Raw genomic sequence first — 20,712 nt, 5'->3', positions numbered from 1 at the left:
TAGGCTAGTCGGGGCGGGTGGTTCACCAAGTCAATGGGAACCGAGGAAACTGAAGTGAGCGAACAGATGAAATGACAGCGAGCAGTATAATGCCGTGACTGTCTTCACTCCTGGACTCCTGTAAAAACAAGAAAGAAAGGATAGTCCCGTCGTCGACTGTTCAACTGTAAACTCGCTTGGGCCGCAAGACCAAAGGGGGAGGCGGTGAGGCAGCTGACCCGTAAAAAAAAAACCCGCCGCAGCAAATGGCGCCGCAGTGTGGCATTCGATTTTTTTCCCTTTCCTCCTCTTCTTCTTCCCACCCCATTTGTGAATTTTCACATCCATATCTGCCACCTTCCCTAGTATCCAGAAAAAGACTCTTTACAAAGAGTCTTGTGGTGCTAGTCAACTCTTCCATTCAGCGAACTCCACACAGTTCGCTAATCCTCCTAACCCCACCTCGATCACACGCCTGTGTGATCTCTCTTTCAAACCGCCAACATGGCTGACAAGGGTCTCGAGGAGGTCCCCGAGGGTATGTACTGGATCTTTCCTATTTTTGATCATGTTTGCTGTGAATATACTCGCCCAGCGACACTGCGACCGTGATCTCTGTTCTGGTCGCAGTGGCGTTGCCGCACACCACACCATATTGAGAAACATCTGAGGCTAACATTTTTTTTTCTCACTCAATAGGACAGATCGAGTCCAACTACGATGAGGTCACCGACTCTTTCGACTCCATGGACCTGAAGCCCGAGCTGCTTCGCGGTATGTGACCCTTTCGCCTTATCAGGCGGGGTTCGTGGGAGAGAAAAAAAAATACTGACAGCGATATCAGGTGTCTACGCTTACGGTTTCGAGCGTCCCTCCGCTATCCAGCAGCGTGCCATCATGCCCATCATCAAGGGTGAGTTTCGCTATCTGATCTCTTTTTTTTTTTTTTTTGGAAGACAGTTCGTCTAACCTCCTAGCCAGGTAACGATGTCATCGCTCAGGCCCAGTCCGGTACCGGTAAGACCGCTACCTTCTCCATCTCTGCTCTGCAGAAGATCGACCCCGAGGTCAAGGCCTGCCAGGCTCTTATCCTCGCTCCCACCCGTGAGCTGGCTCAGCAGATCCAGAAGGTCGTTGTCGCCATTGGTGACTTCATGTCCCTCGACTGCCACGCCTGTATCGGTGGTACCAACGTCCGTGAGGACATGAACGCCCTCCGTGCCGGTCCCCAGGTCGTTGTCGGTACCCCCGGCCGTGTCCACGACATGATCCAGCGCCGTGTTCTCTCCACCACCGCCATGAAGCTCTTCATTCTCGACGAGGCCGATGAGATGCTGTCCCGCGGTTTCACCGAGCAGATCTACGACATCTTCCAGCTCCTCCCCCAGTCTACCCAGGTCACCCTGCTCTCCGCTACCATGCCCCAGGATGTCCTCGAGGTCACCACCAAGTTCATGCGTGACCCCGTCCGTATCCTTGTCAAGAAGCAGGAACTTACCCTTGAGGGTATCAAGCAGTTCTACATCGCTGTTGAGAAGGAGGAGTGGAAGCTCGACACCCTCTCCGATCTCTACGAGACCGTCACCATCACCCAGGCCGTTATCTTCTGCAACACCCGCAGAAAGGTCGACTGGCTCACCGACAAGCTCACTGCCCGTGACTTCACCGTCTCCGCCATGCACGGTGACATGGAGCAGGGCCAGCGTGATGTTATCATGAAGGAGTTCCGTTCCGGTTCTTCCCGTGTCCTGATCGCCACCGATCTGCTTGCCCGTGGTATCGATGTCCAGCAGGTCTCCCTGGTTATCAACTACGATCTCCCCGCCAACCGCGAGAACTACATTCACCGTATCGGTCGTGGTGGTCGTTTCGGTCGTAAGGGTGTTGCCATCAACTTCGTCACCGCTGACGATGTCCGCATGCTCCGTGAGATCGAGCAGTTCTACTCTACCCAGGTCGAGGAGATGCCCATGAACGTTGCTGACCTCATTTAAATTCCCTAACCTTTTTGACGTCTTGATGCGGTTACGATGGCAGAATCTGCAATAAAAAGTGGCTTTCTGCGTTTCCGCCTGCAGCAGTCCGCGAGCTTAGGGCTGGGGCTGTGCTCTGCACATTGAGTTGGCCGGTCGTTGATTCGACTAGCCGACGCCCTGGACCGGGTTCACCGGCGTGCTGCTATGGTTTCTATGTCTTGCAATAACGGAGAAGAAATATGTTTGCGTTATCTCTTGCTCCGCCGTTTTTTCTTATTTCTTCATGCATTTTCCTCCCGTTTACTCGAATGTCTGTATCTAGCTCGCGGTTCTTGGTTAGGGATGCTGCTCTTATCTCGTACTTAATCAATAGACCGGGCCAAAATGTGACTTGTTTCTGAGGGCGTTGTCCTTGGATTATATTAGATCAAGTGCCTTAAATCGATCCTGTAAATCTGATAGTCGGTGATGGTCTGACGGCACCATCCTTTTTTATAAGTGTGCCTCTGAACGACTTTCGCCCCTGAGCACACACCCAGGTGGTACACCAACTTCCGGAGTCTGCCGTCCACCTTGGACAACTGAGCTCACTACTACCTAGGTCTTCCCTCAAGTTCCAAGGTTCCAGGTGTTTCAAGGATGGTAGAGGATGACATGATGAGAAGTCCATTGATTCGGATGGTCTTCCGAGCCTCGGGCGAACGAGCCGATATTCCAACGGCATAGTAAAGGCATATGTATTGTGCCTAAAGAGATAGTCCAATAAGCATCGCCTCACCTGGGCACAAGACGAGATGAATTGCTTGTTTGTGCCAATGAAACATAATCATTTAGTCAGTCCGATCTTCCTAGGTGTCATCGCGCTACGTAGTCCGGAGTACCGGGCATTGCATGTCTATAGAAATTTCAAGATCTAGTAGTAGGTACGCACGCATTTATATACTTTGCTAATGCCATTTCCTCATTACTTTCACGACTAGATAAAGTACCAAGAGAGCGGTGACTAGGGGTAAATATACAAGCGGTCGGCGCAGACATCCGCGCTGGCAGTTCTCCGCATTGCGATCGGAGAACACCCGACGCTCCGATTAGCCCCAACTGTGACTCTTCCCTTCTCAATCCCCTCAATTGCTATTCACATTCTATCGCACAGCTTCACAATGGCTTCCATCCGCGCCAACTGCCGCAAGGTCATGTGTATCGGCCGCAACTATGCGTAAGTCATGGATTGTGCTCCGCGATCGAAGTTCCGACTGCGGCGCGTGGTGTTCCCCTCTGCAATTCGGCGACAATTACTGACTGTGTGCGTACAGCGATCACATAACCGAGTTAAACAACACAGCTCCCAAGCAGCCCTTCTTCTTCCTCAAGCCTCCTTCCTCCATCCTTACCCCCGGCTCTGGACCTGTCCTGCGCCCCAAGGGCGTTAGCCTGCACTATGAGGTTGAATTGGGTCTGGTGATTGGCAAGACCCTGCGCGACCTCGACCCCAATGATGAGAAGGGTGCGCTGGAAGCTATTCAGAGTAAGTGATCCAAGCCCCAGGTCCAGAGGCCAAGAGCCTGGGAAGTCGAGAGAGCAAGTCGCTAACCATCACCCCACCACGATCAATAGGCTACATCCTCGCCATTGATATGACAGCCCGCAACGTGCAAGACGAGGCCAAGAACAAGGGTCTCCCCTGGTCCATCGCTAAGGGCTTCGATACTTTCCTCCCCATCTCCCAGGAGATCGCCAAGTCCCGCATCCCCAACCCGCACGATGCATTCCTGCGCCTGAGTGTTGGCCAGACCGAGCGCCAGGCTGACTCGACTAGCCTCATGCTCCACCGGATCCCCCAGCAGCTGGCTCAGATCTCTCGCGTCATGACTCTGGAGAAGGGTGATCTTGTCCTTACTGGTACACCCAAGGGAGTTGGCCAGGTGAAGGCTGGTGATGTTCTGCGGGCTTCCATTGAGGTTGACGGAAAGGAGATTGAGGAAGGCAGAATCGAGGTTGAGGTGCAGGACCGCGAGGGTCGTTATGAGTTCAAGGAGACCTAGATTGACTCATCGGGTTTTAATATGCGTAAATAAGTGCTGTTAGACGAGTTTAGATTTGTATATGTTCTATACGATTCCGGTAATTCCAAATTTGGATGAACTACCCACAGGACAAGTGACTATGTAGTGTTGGCCTTTTCCCATGTGTACAGCAGCAGTGTCTGGAACCATCTGAGGACCATGAGACTTGGAATAACAGTCTAACAGACATATATCATGAACTGGTTATAAATCTCATGCTATTTACCAATCATACAAGCGGCGGGGATTCAGCACCATCAGAGAGTGCCATTCCTCATCGGACAACCACGCCCGCAAACTCTTCAACCAAGCCAGATCATCCACCTCGAGATATGGCGTATCTTTGAGGGCTTCTTCCCTTGTTCGCACCTTCATCAGAGGTGTATGAGGCCTAGAATTACCGAAGTCAACTTTCTTGTCCAACACTTTGGTTCAACAAATATGACCGCATAAGACCTACCAATCACTTCCCCAGAGAACTTGTCGTGGGTTGGCATCGAAGAAAGCCCGAACAAGGGGCTTCAAATCCGCAAAGTCTGGGGCCTGCTTGCTCACCCGATACGGCGCGCTGATCTTGACAAATAGATGACCATCTCGAATAAGCTCAATCAAAGCCTGGAATCCCTCCTGCTTGGTGATATCTCCCTGACACTCAGCGGGTAGCATACTTGCTCCCTTCAGCAAAGCGAAGTGATCAGTAACGAGCCGAACACCTTTGGAAACAATGTCATTCACGATAACAGGCTTGAGTTCAGGCCAGAATTCCGGGTGAACATGTGTGAAAGCCATGCTCCACCCTGCGCGGCTTTCCAGTGCATTTGCATGGGCTCGTAGAGCAACCTTTTGCAGCTCCAGATCGTGCATCGCTTTGTAGTGATAGAGATTGACTCGGATACCACGAACGCCTGCGTTGTGCATCTCTGTAAGCTGGGATGGAGTGACACTCTCTGGATCAATGACGCCGATTGCCCTAGTGATTTCTGAACCCAAGTCTGTTGTGAAGGTAGTCAGGCAGCTGCAGTCGGAGCCATAGGAAAGGCCATGGGTTAGGACAGAATTGGTAATTCCAATCTGGCGTTTGAAGTCATTGTAGCGTTTTATTGTCGCTGGTGGTGGGGTTAGATGCCGGTCTGGAGAATATGGGAAACGCTCAGCTAGAAGTCTCGGTGGCAGGTTAGTGGTGTTCTATCTCGACCTTGTCCATTGGACCTGTGTAGTTCATGGCTTACGTTCAAATATATGATGATGAACATCCCATCCGCCATTGGGAAATAACTGCAACAGTGAGGTGCTACTTTCTGTGATCATTGCGAACAATTCACCGGAGGAAGAGAAAAGAGAAAAGAGAAAATAAAAGAAAAGGTAGCTTTTATCAAATAAAGCAAGTAGGTGTAACCTGGCGATTTGATGGAGCGCTGCCAGTTGGGGCTCGAGGAGTCTAAAATAAACAGTCTTGGTTTATTGAAAAATACTAAATGTGACTAAGTCCAGTCGAAAGACGTCGGTCTTGAGAAGTGTCAAGTTCAACAATCTGTGAACTGACCATGCCGGGTTGATGTTCAGGGCTCCACGCTGGAGCGCTCCGAAGTGTGGGGGCGCGCAAAGAAAGAGGCGAAGGGGTTGCTCCGACGTGGAGACAACCAACCCGGAAACTGCTTTGAATTTCGAAAACCCGCGATTCGTCGAGATCGGCGAGTGTGAGACTTGCAATGATTCGTGTACATTTGTTCAAACCTAGAGAGTCGCCATTCTCGCTTGCCTCCGGCTCTCCGTATATCGCAGCTCGCACCCCGGACCGGAGGTTGGTTGCGGCTTCGGAAAATCACCGGGCTATGTAGAATCAATATGGTCATTGATACGGAGTACTTGTATCAAAGAAATACAATTGATGTAGTGAACATAGCCTTCTTCACAACTTATACTGTACAACCTCTTCACACCATGACTGCAAAAAAGCAAGTATCACCATGGCAGTCGATACTTGCAGGAGCCGCAGGAGGCGGATGTGAGAGCATGATCACGGTATGATGGCACTAAATACCCCGATCCGCTCGATTGAGAGCCCAGAGGACTGATACAAGTCGTTTGCCACTAGTATCCAACCGAATATCTCAAAACTCGCCAACAACTTTTCAAAGGCAGCGCCCAAAGGCCCTCTGCAATCAAGCTTCTGACGTCGACCATCACCGAGCATGGCATTCGAGTCTTATACACTGGAAGCGGTGCCTATTGCATCTCAAATGCATCCAAATCCGCTATCCGCTTCTTCACTTTCGACAGCGCCCGCAAACTCATGCCCGTGGACACATCTGGGAAGACGACACCACTGGGCAATATGTGCGCAGGTCTGATGGCCGGGGTAGCCGAAGCAGTGGCAGTCGTTACACCAGGCGAGACGATCAAAACCAAAATGATTGATGATCGAGCAGGACCAAGATTGTACAAGTCCACGGCCCATGGTATCGTTTCAATCTTAAAGCAAGACGGGTTGGCGGGTATATACCGCGGAGTGATTCCTGTGACTCTAAAGCAGTCTGCCAATGCGATGGTGAGGTTTACGAGCTACAATATGCTTTTGAATCAGATGGAGAAGGTGACATCGCAAAAGTCGGTAAATACTGTTGTTGCTGGCGCAATGGCAGGCGTCGTGACTGTTTATTCAACGATGCCCTTTGATTCCATCAAGACAAGGCTACAAGCTGTTGATGGACATCAGCGGTATAGAGGCTCGTTGGATTGTGTGAGGTCTATCATTTCTCAGGAGGGTGCTACTGCCTTATGGCGAGGTACAACCCCTCGACTGGTCCGGCTAAGTGTTTGTAACCCTTTGACCTAGTGAAACCAAGATGCACGGCTAATATAACAATTGCAGGTATCTGGGGCTCTCAGCTTCACAATCTATGAGTCAGTGATCGAGTGGACTAGCTCCAGAGATTGAAGGCGAAGAAAGGCTTAGCTGTTAATATCTATGACTGCAACAGGTAATAAACGATAGAATATCTAAAGACATTTTCAAGGTTCCAGTGCAGCTATTTAAGTGATAGGGGTCAGGGGCTTGCTTTATAATAGCCTGAAAAGCTCTGTCAGCTGTAAGTAGATCATCAAGAACTTGTAAAAATATGCATTTTATTAATTAGAACCGCATGATGGACTGTCCCTTTCCTTTCTTGTCTTTCCCTCCTTTTCCACCAAATCGATAAAATATCTCGCCAGGCTATGTCGTGTTCGAGATTCTTTTGACTCATTGCCGCAAGCCCTCACTGGCCTGGATGTAGCGTTCTCGAAACGCACCCCGGAGTAAAGGATCCTTTCCAGGCCGGGGATAGTAGGGATCATGGCGCCAAAATGCATTGACAGCTTGCGCCACTCCATCTTCGCTCATTTCCATACTCCTGCAACAATCAAAGTCTAGCACCCATATTGAATGCTCTCCAAAGACAGTGGTGTTCATTTTGAAGCCATTCTCGCTCGAAGGCGCAAGAACAAACTCGATGTCCCTTCCATCAATTTCGCCGACCCAGTGCATCGTCGCGAGAGTTTCGGCCATCACCTCTGCGTACTGATTTATTTCTCTGGGGGTAATTCCGAGTAACTCCATTTGATCCAGATGAAGTGGGAAATTCCGCAGAGAAAATGCGGTGAAACGCGATGTACTATTATCCCTTTGTGTGCGTCTTCGGCCGAGGTATGGCCTGATGAGGCAGTCCTTGTCAGGCTCGCTGTTGAGTATTTGTGATTTTATTTTTTGGGGGCAGTAGCTGCCAATGAGCAGTCGTCTGGTGGTTTCAGGAAAGGGCGGGATGCGTTGAGAGAGAATGACATTGCATGGCGTATACCCTGGTGGGAATCTTCGCTGGTTCTCTGACCACCATGTGTGATCGCTTGACTTGATGAAATCATAGCAGGCTGGGATTTGGATTCGAGGGCGTAATAGGATTGGTTCTTGAAAGCTTTGAAGCACTCGTTGGTGCATCTCAAAGTCATTTCTCAAAGATCGGGCAGGCCCACCATCTTCCCTCTTGAGTGCGGGCCCTCTTGGTGCAGCCCAGACTGTGCCGCAAAAGCCTTGCCCAATCTTACGTAGTGTGAAGATCTCCTCTTCTTTGGTGTGTTCTTTGGTGTCTTTCATAATGGTGTTCATAGATTCTCTGTGTCTTTATGGTTTGAGAGGAAAAGGGCCCGACGAACAATTTGGAGAGACAGCATAATCATGACATTAGTAATCTACTGCACCGACACCTAAAACAGATTCATGAGCAAGCCAGTTATGTGTCTAGGATAGCTCAAGGTCGGAGGTTCTACCTTCCAAAGTCGGAAGGTTCCCGAGTTCTTTCCTTCCTCTTGCCTAGGTAGCTCAACATTAGTGCCATGGTTGATACTTGACTTGAAGTCTACTTAGCCTTGGAAGACCTCGAGATCTCAGGGCTTCTTTATGAAATGCAATCTTCGATTGAATTTATGTTGCTGTAAAATTTCAGGTCCTCTTCCAGTGGAGATAGAATCTTCTCTTCCACCTCATCTCAGAACCTTCCATCTGTCAGTGATGTATATACCGCGTCCAGCCCAAATATACACCGCAAGACACTATTTTTGTAGTTTGGACCAGAGTCCATCTCGTTGGCCAAACGTCGCGCTGCCCAAGGGTCGGAGAATTCCAAAGGCTAAGCGAATGATTAGACATGTTGGTTACGGAAGGTGGTTATGGGTGATACATACCATCTTTCTTTCTTCTTCATTTTTTCCAAGGTCTGGTCTTCAAATAATGCCCGGTACCAAAGTTCCAAGAGAACGATTCCAAGGGAAAATAGGCACGGAATCGATACATTAAAGTGAAGTTTTGAGACACTCTCAGACTTAGAGGCCAAGTTCATATTCCTAGTCCCAAAGTTGGGTCGGATGAAGGGGCTGTCGAAGTCTATCTTCCCATCCAATGAACGTAAAAACAATATATCATGCTTGTTCCAGTGATCAGTCAACCATTCCGTGGTGTGCAGCTGCATCACCGAGGATGTCAACTTTAGTCCCAATCGAGATCTTTGCTCTTGACGGAAAGCTTGATCATGGAGATAACTACCGCAAGCGCAGCCCCGGCGTAACCAAGAAGGGCACAAATTACAGCCCCGACGCAAGTGGAAAGTGTTCGACTTGCTCAGTTACCTTTAGCAATGCCCGGGACTTCTATGAGCACTTGGAAGAATGTATTCTCCGCCTAGTTCAACAGGTAGATCCCTCGGAGTGAATTGGGCATACAAACAACATGTAATTCACCGGACATCAAAGAGGAGGCCGATAGTTATCTGATATACCAATCGACCCCGAAAAAGGATCCCAGCCCCAGTCATCGTGTAGATAGTCTGCCATGAACGTCTCTATTGCAGCTTCAATCGAAGGCACATCTGAGTCAAAGGCATTGATTGAGTCAAATGCCGCTGGGGAGAATTCCATATCATCAAAGGCGGTCTGCGACCCATCCAAGGGCTGAATAGGATGCTCTGTCCCTGGTTCAATTCGAAGTGCCTCGGGATCAGGGGTACGATCCTGACCTATATTGGAGTGTCCGTTTCTTCTTCTCCGCGTGGCTGGAGGTAGACTTGGTGGTGGAGCTGACTCTTGTGTGTGACTCAGGAACTTTATCATCAAGTCTATCATCTTTTCAAAGCTTTCTTTTCCTGCTCGTACAGATGGCCACCATTGACTGCCAATACTGAGGTGATTTGAACAGGTTCGGAGGTCGCGGAGAATTTTCTCAAAGGGAATCGTGTTCTGAAGTTGACGGGACGCCCAGATGCAATACACAATCGTGGCACCCGATGAGAATATCCCATGAATATTACGCCAGTTGTACAGCAGCAACTCTTGGTTACTGAGCGTATCGTACACCTGCAAACGTCGGCTGCAGCTATGATAGCACAGTAATAAGGCGTCCTGGTTTGGCGAAGGAAACATTTGAGAGGGCTGAAAGAGAAGAGCCACTGTATTGTGGTAAAGCTGCTCCAGGCGCAATTTTTCACAATGAAGCATCAGCTTCTCTTCTTCTTCCATGTCGCAGGAAGCAGAAATATTCGAAACATCGGCCAACCAACTGTCAAGATCTGACTTTATTTGGTATTGAATTTCCGGAATGTTTGTTGGCCAAACGAAAGTCCGAGTCTCCGTCGGGAGATTGGGGAGGTGATATAAAAGCAATTTGATTTCCGAGACATGTCGGTCCAGCTTGAATCGGCAAATTGAGAGAATGAGGTGCTGAGGGGGAGCTAGGCGAATTGAGAGCTCATTGTTCGGTATGGTGATCATGTCAAGCAAGTGTGACTCGTCCGGTGGCCGAATGTCAAAGGTTTCGTCACGTATTCCCAAGGGACGGCCCTGAATCGTTGCTATGGATCTGTTCGACATTAGGATTTGTTCCATATTCACTCCACTTTTCGTACCTGTCAAGAGAGTAGACTGTATAGAATATGAATCTCCGAATTGTGGCTTCGACCGCAGGGCTCTCTGCAGAAGGTCCGCCTGGCTCTCGTTGAAGGCCCATATCGATACAGTGTGCCATTGCTACATGGGACAATGTCCACACATCAACACCGGCAGGCTCAATCAAACTTTGCACCACAAGCAGAAGCAGAGCTTGAAGTGAGTGTACAGAGATGTGAGAAAAAGATTCCGACGACGTGGACATTGCCATGCGATAGAATTTGGAAGGCGAATGGTCGTAGTTTTTCTTTCGGGTCAACACTGTGGCTGCAAGCGAAAATGCCATAAAGACATGAAAGACGGCTGTTGAGATGGAGATAGGCGAAATGGGCTCCCCAAAAGCGACATCGATCTTGCCGTTGTATGAAAATGGAGAAACAGAATTGATCCATCCATTCAGATTGGCAGTCTCATCATAACCATGTTCAGAGCAAGTGTATAAAGCTTTGTAGGCGTTGACTAAAGAAGCTGGGTGTAAAAATGGCTGATCGGTATGAATGTGCTGGAAATATACGCCCAGCAGAATGCTGGCTTCTTCAGGCGAGGGGATTTCCTGCTGACAGATTAGACCGACCAAAGAAGACAAAGTCAAGACAGTAGCTTGAGATATGTTCTTACCTTGCTTAAACTTTTATAAATTGACTTCAACTTTTCAGTCGGTATTCTCGGTGGTAATCTGCGTGGCTTCACAATGCCATTAAGTGCTACTGTTTCTGCGGGGGGATTGCATCTCGCTGTCTAGCCCGACAAGTTTTGTGAATAAAAGTCCAGAGGATGATCCCAGATAATGCTGTTGACGCGAATCGGATTGCAATGAGAGCATACCCAAATCGATCGCAACCGAGCGGGCCTTAACCGAAAGAGGCGAGCCAACATCAGACTCTTCCATTGCGGAATGAGACCGCTTATTGGCCAATTCATCTTCGCGTGATGTCGATTCAGCCGTTGTGGACAATTCTTGAGAGGAGGATGTTGGTTCAATGGATTCCAGGTTAACTTGTGGTCCTTGCGACAGGTCAAAGTCGGGCTGCAGTGAGCGAAGAGTGTGCTCCAGCCATCGAATCCGCGCTCCGCATTTTATAGCAAAGTCTCGTGGTATGGACAAATGGTTGTTTCCGCCGTGAACATCAACGCATGGAACTTTTACCCGGGCGCAGTTCCCACAGGCAGGGATGCTGCCGTCGCATTTAATGCGCTTCTGACGGCATCTTCGACAGGCGGACCGTACCTTTCTGGGGGGTGGATGTGCCTCTTCCGCCATCCTGAGCAAGGTCAGGCGAAGAGAACTCTCCAGAGAATTCAGTCGAGTAAAGGCAATTATTCGAATGACATGAGGGCAAGCGCAATCGGAAGTTGGCTGTGGGGAAAATCGAAGGCTTGGCCTGTCCGGGGTACAGCAACCGCTGTCGTTGCCCCCCGGAGGCCGGAGCCCTATCGCCCCGGGGCTGGATGACTAAAGGCAGCGCTGACCCGTGGAACCTTTAAAGGCTGGGAGCTCAAACATGTCGGCATCAGTCCGTTCTGTGACTACGGTTCATATTGTGAATTATCCCGGCTGGCCTGCCCAAATTTACCAGGGAATCGGTAGTTGCATCTTTTTATAGCTATTAGAATTCATGTTCACTTAGCTGTCCCGGTGATTGGGTACTATCTTCCCATTCTTATGTTACAAGCTCATTTCCGTAGTTTCTTAATAGTCGGTCCCATCTCCTCGCCAGCCTCAAGGCACTCCAACGTCTTCTGGTCGATCTCATATCGTTCCTGACAAAGACGCACGCACTCTTCAATGTGGCTGACAGGAATAGAAACCACACCGTCCTGATCACCAAGGATGTAATCACCAGGGGTAACGGTGACCTTCTCGTCAACCTCGACATTCTCATACTGAACAGGCACGTTCAGCTCCGACGAGCGAGTGAAGGTGTTGGACCCCAGGATACTGATTCCACGAGCGAAAAGACCCATGTTCAATTCCTGGTGCTCAGAAATATCACGGAATCGACCATCGATGACGACGCCGGCCGCTCCCAGCTTCTTCGCACGGGTGCTCATCAGGCCACCCCAGCATGCGCTGATAAGTCCCTTGGGCTGCGAGACAAAAACCACACTGCCCTTGGGAATGGCATCGGCGAAGTGGCAAGGCGGTGTGGGCGATGTTTTGTGGGCGGAAGGCACCATGCGAACGGTGTACGCAGGCCCAAAGATCTTGGCTACTGTCCCGTTCGACCCCGGGCTGTACATTTTGAGACCGGACAGATATCCTCCATGACGGAGTCCTAGGTTGACGAGCGCATCCCCGATCTAGATTTTGGCGATTGTCAGTTTGTGTTATGACGCGGAGACGCGAGGGAGAAACTGACGTCGCAAGACGCGAACTTGCCCAACGCCTGGATGGCTTTTGCACTTGCGACCATGTTGAATGAGGAAAGGAAGATACGAATCTCGCTTGAACCCTCGGAGCTATATCAAAACCCAAACTTCGGTCCGTAAATGGCAGCGTTCAAAGTGCCGATGTCGACGGAGTTAAGAGGCGCGGAGTAGCCCGGACCCACCCGGAGCGCTCCAGGAGGCCGCATTCTGGAGCAACTGGCGATTTTGGCAAATGGACTCGCAGGTGAAATGGATTCGGTAAGCAGATATTGCTTGGAGATGTCTTGGTTATCTAGCTCTCTTTATCCTCAGAGTTCTTTTTGCCGTGTTCATGCAAAATGATGCGAAACTCCTTCTCCCGGGTCGCGCAAGCGCCTGGAGCACGAATCTCGAATGCGACGCGGCGATACAATCATAACCAGCCGATTCTTGGAGTCAACTACACCAAGCAGATTGAAACGCTCAGTCTGTTGAAGCGCCAATCCCAAAGACCATTGACGTTGACCGAGAAGCTCCTCTACAGTCACCTCATCACCGGTGACAAGGAATGGGATCTGGAGACTATCGAGCGCGGCAAGACAATTTTGGAGCTGAGGCCCGACCGGATTGCCTGTCATGATGCGACTGCAACAATGGCTCTCCTGCAATTTATTAGCGCAGGCCTCCCTCGGGTGATGGCGCCCACAACAGTACACAGTGATCATTTAATCATTTCAGAGAAAGGTGCCTCCGAAGACTTGTACCGTGCAGCCTCTGAGCATGCAGAGGTATATGACTTCCTGAGCAGCGCTTCAAGGAAGTACGGTATTGGTTTCTGGAAGCCTGGATCCGGGATCATTCACACTGTGATCTTCGAGAACTATGGAGTGTAAGTTTACCTTTGCTAAACCGAGCCACTCCAATTTGTTGACTTTTCTATAGCCCCGGCGGACTGATTATTGGAACTGACTCGCATACGCCGAACGCAGGTGGCCTGGGGATGTTTGGAATTGGAGTTGGCGGCTCAGACGCCGTGGACGCAATGTCAGGGATGCCGTGGGAACTGGTCGCCCCGAAGGTGATTGGTGTCCATCTCACTGGCCAGCTCAGTGGATGGACATCAACCAAGGATATCATTTGCAAGTTGGCTGGTATATTATCAGTCTCTGGCGGGAAAGGTTCAGTGATTGAGTTCTTCGGCCCAGGGACTGAGACTTTGGGAGCGACTGCCATGGCTACTATCTGCAATATGTCCGCAGAGATTGGCTCAACATCGTGTATCTTCCCGTACTCTGAAGCTATGGGTCGCTACCTTGGTGCCACAAACCGTGATTATGTATCCAAGGCCGCTCTTGGGGTCAAGGAGACCCTCTTGACAGCCGACGAGGGCTCAGACAACTACTATAACCAGGTTATTGAGATTAACCTCGACACACTCGAGCCACACATCAACGGGCCTTTCACGCCAGACCTGGCTCATTCTATCTCCGAGCTGAAGGGCGTCGTTACCGAAAAAGACTGGCCAACAAATTTGAGCCATGCCATGGTGGGAAGCTGTACCAACAGCTCCTACGAGGATCTTGATAAGACTCGACAGCTAGTCGCTCAGGCAAAACGAGCTGGGGTTGGAAAATTCAAGGTTCCTTTCCTGCTGACCCCTGGAAGTGAACAAATCCGCGCCACTGCAGAAGCAGATGGGATCTTGGATGAGCTTCGGGAGGCCGGTGCTGTTGTGCTTAGCAGCTCATGTGGCCCCTGTGTTGGATCTTGGGACCGAAAAGATGTGGACGTCAAAGGGAAAGAGAAGAACTCGGTCATCTCGAGCTATAATCGCAACTTCATCGGTCGTCATGACAGCAACCCTTCCACGCATTCCTTTGTCACTTCGCCAGAGATGGTTACTGCATTTGCGTACTCAGGACGTCTTGACTTCAACCCCTTAACCGATAGCATCCCCGTTGGAGAATCATCATTCCTGTTCCAACCCCCCACAAATCGCGAGCTCCCCGCCCATTTCGAGAGTGGAAAAGACACCTTCCAAGAGCCACCCTCCGACGCATCCGGATTGTTCGTTGCGGTGAATCCCGAATCAGACAGACTTCAGCTTCTCACGCCCTTCAACGCATGGCAGCCAAAATGCGCCGAAAAGATGGAGCTTTTGACCAAGGTAGCTGGCAAATGTACCACTGACCACATCTCCCCGGCTGGTCCATGGTACAAGTACCGAGGCCACTTGGAGAATATCAGCAACAATATGCTCACAACCGCAACAAACGCATTCCTGCCCAACACCCCACAAAACTTGGGTCACACACGCAACCCCGTGACAGATCAAGTCCAAGTCGTCCCTGAGGTCGCACGGGAGCTGCAGAATCTCGGTATCCGCTGGTGTATTGTTGGGGACCATAACTATGGAGAGGGTAGCTCACGCGAGCATGCAGCCTTGGAGCCGCGTTTCCTTGGAGGGGTTGCTGTTATTGCCCGTTCCTTTGCTCGTATCCATGAGACCAATCTCAAGAAGCAGGGTATGCTTCCCTTGACGTTCGATGACCCGGCCGACTATGATCGGATTGCAGAAGGTGATCGCATCACACTAGTCGGTGTCGAAGATGGGGAGTTCCAGCCTGGGAAGCAGGTTGTTATGGAGGTTGAGCCGCGTCAAGGTCAAGCTTGGGAGGCTCTGTTAAATCACAGCTATCACCCGGGCCAGATTTTTTGGCTTCGTGCTGGAAGTGCATTGAACCACATCAAGGCCACTTTGCTCCAGTAATGATTTCCAAGGTTTTATGTTGTACTCTTAGGAATGGTGGTAATTTATTTTGAGGCTACAACGAGCAAATCATTAGAATTGTTAAATATGATCACGTAGAATTGATACGCAAAAAGCATTTGAACCATCAGAATTGACATTTATTTGGCTGAAGCAATTTGCAATACCAGAGTTTAGCCTCTAGAATCTGAGTTGGGGTCTTAACCATATCATAGCCCTATCTTCGCTGGTAGAGATAGGCGATAATTCCAAGTGGCGGCCTTGAAAATAGAACGTTTCCAAGGTTGCCATTCAGGCAACTATTCATCATCTTTCACGGGGAGCCATCCGCACGGAGCCCCCAGCATTCCACTTCAACATTGAATAGTTTTACACGCGTCTCCACGTCTCGAAGGAGCCAGCCCCATGTCAGGTATCCGGAGTGTTCCAACAGCCGAATAGCAAGTCTGGATCAAAACCCGCCACCGGAACCCTCCCAACTCCCCACATTCGGAGCAGTCCCTACCCCAGACTTGGCACTAAGTCGCAAGACTGACCAATGCACTGTCGTCTGTTAGTCAATGTGGTCTACAAAGTCAACCTAGCTTTTCTCCTATCACTTTCTGTGGACTCGGGGTAGTCCTTTGAGCTTACTTCCCCGCAGAATCCTTTCGATCATGGTCTTGCCACATCCAGCCGACGGTGTGAGCATCATACCATCCCGTGTGTATAGTCTCTGTGGCTTGGGCTGGATTGGCATATAAAACCACACAACGTCTAGTCAAGGAGGATGAAGATTTGCTGCTCTGCTCTCTTACAGCTTCTTCTATATCCCAGGATTACCCCCGTTCTCATTTTTATCTGAAGACGTATCTCTTTTACTCCCTGGAACTGCCTCCGTGTTAAAAGCACGCCAAAATGGGTGCCGCTGGTGGTGGATGGTCCAACGAAGCCATCAAACGTGTTCCTCCTCCAGCCAAGAGAATGTATATATGGCTCGCCGCAATTTGGGCATCATACAGTGGAGGCCTCCATGGCTTCAACACTGCCAACATTTCGGGGACCATGAGTCTGAAACCTTTCGTGCGTGACTTTGGCTGGGGAGACCTCTCAGACGCAACAGTCTCGAACTATGAGGGCTGGGTCGTTTCTTCGATGCTTCTGGTACGTCACAAATGGCCATTCCCTAGGAAAATCTGATAAATACTAACGATTTCTTCGTGGTAGGGACAAACAGTTGGTGTTCTCATAGCCGGTCCTTTGGGAGAGCGTCGTGGCCGCAAGTCCGTCATCATGCTCTCTGCTATTCTCTACACCATCGGGGCCATCTTGATGGCTGCAAACTTTGGATCCTTGGCTGAACTTCTGGTTGGAAGAATCTTCTCTGGTCTTGGATCAGGGGCCGGAATGGTGGTTGGTCCCATTTATATCTCTGAGATCGCCCCTACTGAGATGCGTGGTATGATGACCACCTTTTACAACATCAACATCATGGCTGGAGTTGCTGGCAGCTACTGGATCAACTTCGGCTCCCTTGAACAGATCTCTGCCACAGATAGCTGGCAATGGCGGACTACCCTAGTTCTCCAGATGATACCATCGGCTTTTCTTTTCATTGGCTATGCGTTTTTTCCAGAAAGTCCACGTTATCTGATGATGCGAGGCAGACCGAGCGCAGCTCATCACAGTTTGTCTCGTCTCCGAGGACTGGATGATAGCAGCCCATACTTCGAGCGCGAGTTTGATGAGCTGAAAAGTCGATTTGACGCCAACGCCGACAGTCAGAGTGCACTTCAGTCCGTGAAGTCTCTACTGGGCTCCTGTATCACCGACCCCCCCTACCCGGAAGTTGCTCCTGTTTGTGACTATCATTCAAACCTTTTTCATCATGTCAGGTGGTAACTCAATCACTTACTATGCACCCACCATTTTGAAGTCAATCGGACTCAATTCCCAGCAACGCCTTCTGTTCTCGGCGGTTTATGGTATGATCAAAGTTGCCAGTGTCTTTTTCTATGCGTTCGTCTTGACCGACCGCTTCGGTCGTCGACCTCTCCTGCTCATCGGATCGACCATCAATGTCATTTGTCTGTGCTATCTGGCCGTCTATCTTGGTGTTGCCGATATTTCAGGGTCAACCGATCCCTCGGCAGCTGCCTGGGTTGCCATTGTTGCAATCTGTTTCTTCGCGGTCGGCTATGGATTTGGCTGGGCGCCTGCTTTCTCCCTGACAGCTTCAGAGATTTGCCCTACGCCCATTCGAGGCACTGTGGTGACTATCGCATTTGTATACCAGAATCTCCTGAATTTCGCTATCACGCGTGGATTCCCAAACATGACAGCTGATATGCACGCTTGGGGGCCTTTCGCGCTCTTTACGGCGTTCACTTTTCTCGCCACCTGCTGGGTCTTTGTTGCGTTCCCTGAATGCAAGGGACGGAGTATGGAGAGTGCAGATACACTTTTCTCAATGCCCTGGTACAAAATTGGGTTCTCAAAGGTTCCTGAGGTTAGTGAAATTCCGACAAGCGCCGATTTGGAAAAGGCCACATCCAGTGAGCACGAGGAGCACATTAGTACGGAGGATCACAAGCTACGGAAAGAGTCTGATTGATTAGATATTCAAGCTACATAGCAGCAGAATTGAATGAAATGAATTGGATCTCGGATGTTGCAAGATTCGCAAGTTTGTTTGGTTTGTGGCTTTTGCGTGTGCCAAGCCTTCGGCATTCGCCTTCGGGCGACCTGCCATTGACTGCTTCCTCAACATATCGCCATCCTCTCCGAGGTGATAACTCCAACGACCCAAGATGAGAGTTGCAGAAATATTGTCCGATATCACTTCTCTCCGAGTCTGTGTAAGTTGATCTTCCGCTTGTGCCCGAGGTCCCTGTTCGGAGAGACCCTCCTCACACGCGTCCTGGCGGGGCCCAACTTCCTTACAGCGCTTCATATCTAAACATACGCCACAGGGTCACAATGAAGCTTTAGCGCTAGTCAACGTACACAAGCATGCCCCGGAGTGTGATTCCACCGGAGGCAGTGCGTCGGCAGATAAGAGCCAGGCTCAAGACAGGGATGATCTCCGTCGTGCAAAGGAACTGGTCGAGCTGCACTATGAAGTGAAGGCACGACACGCTAATGGCACAGTCGATGAAGAGTTGAGTCTGGCTCGTCAAGATGTGCGGCGAGTTTTGAGCGAGTTGAAAACCGTTCGATTCTAAGCCTGGGAACGACACGCACGGGTCTCTGCGATGGCATTCATGATTTATACGACTGCGTGTTCAACTATGTACCACATATTCTAATCAACTTGATAATGTCTGTCACGCAAAGCGGAAAAGGTGCTTCATGCCCTAGGAAAATTCAGGCATATCCAGCGACAGGAAGCAACGCAATTTATCACCGAACTCACAAATCTTTCTGTGCATACTGCACGATTTGATCATGAGCAAACTCTCTGCCCTCTGTCGTCTTACAAAGGTCACCAATAGCCTTGGCCCGAGACTGAATCCCCTTATCTCTCAGTACCCGTAGCAGTGCCGAGGACAGTTCCGTCGCTCCGATTTTTGGTGCCACCTTGCGACTCCCATGAAGACCGATTCCCAGCCATTCTACTCTCGAAGGACAATCATACGTGTCGAACCATTGTGGAAGAACAACCTGTGGTACTCCACCCCTGAGACGAAGTTAATATCTTATGCTGTTCTCGACTTTGCTGCAGGTAAACTTACTTGCAAGCCTCAAAAAACGAGTTCGCTCCTCCGTGATGAACATATGCAACGATGGATCCACTTTCTAAGAGCGATATGATCTCGGGTTGGATCCAAGATACAACTTTGACTTTGTTAGAAGACACAAGGGGTCCTAGAAGGCTCTTGACTTTCCGCGAGCTTTCCCAGTCATATTTAAGCTTCCACAAAATCTTCAAATCGGGAAACTGTCGAAAAACAACCTGGATCGCCTTCGTCATCTGCAATGCGTCGTCTTCTGGGGCTTGAACGTGTGATCCAAGGCAGATCAAAACTGTGGGCTGCTTTAACCACGTGTTTAATGGAATATCGCACGATGCCAGAGCCGATGACTGCCTAAGTATTGGGCCGCAGCTGATCACATTTTCCGGGACGTATAATGGAAAGTCCATTTCTGGGAAGCAGGGTGAGAGGTGCAAATTCTCCTTGCTGTATGGCGAGATGTGAGGGAAATCCGTTTGGATTCCTGCTTTTTTGCGTATGTGAAGAAGATCACGCATAGGTTTGCCGAAGCGAACGATGAAACCAAAGCAGAAGACCATGTAGATGTTTGCAAAAATCAGGTTCCAGGGCATGGGGAATGGATAGCCCGAGCCAGTACTTGAAGCGAAAAGATTAGAGTCGAAAGTTCAATTCATGAAATTGGCACTCACAGAGGGTATTTCCAGAGAATTCCGGCTTTTGGCTGAACCGTGATGACGACGTCTTTGAGAGGAACCGGCCACAAAATTACTATGCGCATACGAAGACTGCGAGCTGCGTCTAAGCCCAGGTGCAAAAGCGGATCCGCGACCACAACAGCCGGGTTCACTTCCTTTAATATCTCAAGGCAGCTTCTGTATGAACGCAGATACTCTTCAGGTTTCCATCCCAGGACGGAGAAATTGATCTTGTCGCACCCATCGAGTGTCCCTGCAAGACCCGGTAGATGGGCCAGTTGGGCTGTTTTTCGTGCTGTGATCTCTGTCAAGGACGAGCCTGCAATAGCGTGGAAATGAATCACTTGATCATAGTCGACGTTGTCGTTGAGCTCTTGGATACGGTTTGAGAGGCCCTTAAAAGAGGCGATGTGGACTTCAAAGTCACCACGGTTCACGAATTCACCTGCTACTGCGAGTGCAACGTTCGACTGGCCATGTTCCGGGCTGGTGATGAAGAGAATCGTTCGTCTAGGAGGGGACATGTTGCTTTTGCCGCTGAGGATTTCTGTCCATGAGGGGTCCCAAAAGTTCGACAATCTCCTTCCTATTTATTCAATTCCAAAGTTCTTCGCAATCCGTGTTCCCCTCTTTCGAGATTGCGCTGTTGTATCTTTCACATACTGTCCGATGTATGGTTACTCAAACATGAATAAACCTGATAGGCAAAGGTTTGAT

The 20,712-nt window shown here is 49.9% G+C and overlaps 10 protein-coding genes across 10 annotated transcripts; 5 read left to right on the top strand and 5 right to left on the bottom strand.

The window, feature by feature from the left end:
- Nucleotides 1–483: 483 nt before the first annotated feature.
- Nucleotides 484–1,973, top strand: tif1 (putative eukaryotic translation initiation factor 4; the record flags this gene model as incomplete). The annotated part of the gene is made up of 4 exons (XM_056954207.1): nt 484–517; nt 679–753; nt 824–892; nt 961–1,973. The coding sequence occupies 4 exons, from the start codon at nt 484–486 to the stop codon at nt 1,971–1,973; spliced, it is 1,191 nt and encodes a 396-aa protein (XP_056813096.1).
- Nucleotides 1,974–2,977: 1,004 nt separating this feature from the next.
- N7506_004912 (fumarylacetoacetate hydrolase family protein) lies at nt 2,978–3,997 on the top strand (the record flags this gene model as incomplete). Its single annotated transcript, XM_056954206.1, has 3 exons — nt 2,978–3,171; nt 3,269–3,480; nt 3,570–3,997. Coding segments are annotated over 3 exons (834 nt in total), but the record flags the coding sequence as incomplete, so codon positions are not given.
- Nucleotides 3,998–4,240: 243 nt separating this feature from the next.
- On the bottom strand, nt 4,241–5,326 carry N7506_004911 (uncharacterized protein; the record flags this gene model as incomplete). Its single annotated transcript, XM_056954205.1, has 3 exons — nt 4,241–4,409; nt 4,479–5,124; nt 5,248–5,326. The coding sequence occupies 3 exons, from the start codon at nt 5,324–5,326 to the stop codon at nt 4,241–4,243; spliced, it is 894 nt and encodes a 297-aa protein (XP_056813094.1).
- Nucleotides 5,327–5,959: 633 nt separating this feature from the next.
- N7506_004910 (uncharacterized protein) lies at nt 5,960–6,854 on the top strand (the record flags this gene model as incomplete). The annotated part of the gene is made up of 2 exons (XM_056954204.1): nt 5,960–6,040; nt 6,114–6,854. The coding sequence occupies 2 exons, from the start codon at nt 5,960–5,962 to the stop codon at nt 6,852–6,854; spliced, it is 822 nt and encodes a 273-aa protein (XP_056813093.1).
- A 405-nt stretch (nt 6,855–7,259) lies between these two features.
- On the bottom strand, nt 7,260–8,147 carry N7506_004909 (zinc finger protein; the record flags this gene model as incomplete). The annotated part of the gene is made up of 1 exon (XM_056954203.1): nt 7,260–8,147. The coding sequence occupies one exon, from the start codon at nt 8,145–8,147 to the stop codon at nt 7,260–7,262; it is 888 nt and encodes a 295-aa protein (XP_056813092.1).
- Nucleotides 8,148–9,292: 1,145 nt separating this feature from the next.
- On the bottom strand, nt 9,293–11,747 carry N7506_004908 (uncharacterized protein; the record flags this gene model as incomplete). Its single annotated transcript, XM_056954202.1, has 3 exons — nt 9,293–10,400; nt 10,447–11,086; nt 11,312–11,747. The coding sequence occupies 3 exons, from the start codon at nt 11,745–11,747 to the stop codon at nt 9,293–9,295; spliced, it is 2,184 nt and encodes a 727-aa protein (XP_056813091.1).
- A 413-nt stretch (nt 11,748–12,160) lies between these two features.
- N7506_004907 (RraA family protein) lies at nt 12,161–12,900 on the bottom strand (the record flags this gene model as incomplete). The annotated part of the gene is made up of 2 exons (XM_056954201.1): nt 12,161–12,787; nt 12,847–12,900. The coding sequence occupies 2 exons, from the start codon at nt 12,898–12,900 to the stop codon at nt 12,161–12,163; spliced, it is 681 nt and encodes a 226-aa protein (XP_056813090.1).
- Nucleotides 12,901–13,194: 294 nt separating this feature from the next.
- N7506_004906 (uncharacterized protein) lies at nt 13,195–15,605 on the top strand (the record flags this gene model as incomplete). Its single annotated transcript, XM_056954200.1, has 2 exons — nt 13,195–13,724; nt 13,778–15,605. The coding sequence occupies 2 exons, from the start codon at nt 13,195–13,197 to the stop codon at nt 15,603–15,605; spliced, it is 2,358 nt and encodes a 785-aa protein (XP_056813089.1).
- Nucleotides 15,606–16,502: 897 nt separating this feature from the next.
- Nucleotides 16,503–18,198, top strand: N7506_004905 (uncharacterized protein; the record flags this gene model as incomplete). Its single annotated transcript, XM_056954199.1, has 3 exons — nt 16,503–16,748; nt 16,812–17,441; nt 17,542–18,198. 3 exons carry the CDS (start codon nt 16,503–16,505, stop codon nt 18,196–18,198), a joined length of 1,533 nt encoding a protein of 510 aa, XP_056813088.1.
- Nucleotides 18,199–18,523: 325 nt separating this feature from the next.
- N7506_004904 (glycosyltransferase) lies at nt 18,524–20,519 on the bottom strand (the record flags this gene model as incomplete). Its single annotated transcript, XM_056954198.1, has 5 exons — nt 18,524–18,539; nt 18,591–18,833; nt 19,000–19,263; nt 19,319–19,936; nt 19,990–20,519. The coding sequence occupies 5 exons, from the start codon at nt 20,517–20,519 to the stop codon at nt 18,524–18,526; spliced, it is 1,671 nt and encodes a 556-aa protein (XP_056813087.1).
- Nucleotides 20,520–20,712: the final 193 nt, after the last annotated feature.

This window comes from Penicillium brevicompactum, assembly GCF_028827555.1.
Source record: "Penicillium brevicompactum strain IBT 35665 chromosome Unknown utg000003l_segment0_segment0, whole genome shotgun sequence".
NCBI lineage: Eukaryota > Fungi > Ascomycota > Eurotiomycetes > Eurotiales > Aspergillaceae > Penicillium > Penicillium brevicompactum.
The sequence above is the reverse complement of the archived record's forward strand: the minus strand, read 5'-3'. Positions and strand labels throughout refer to the sequence as shown.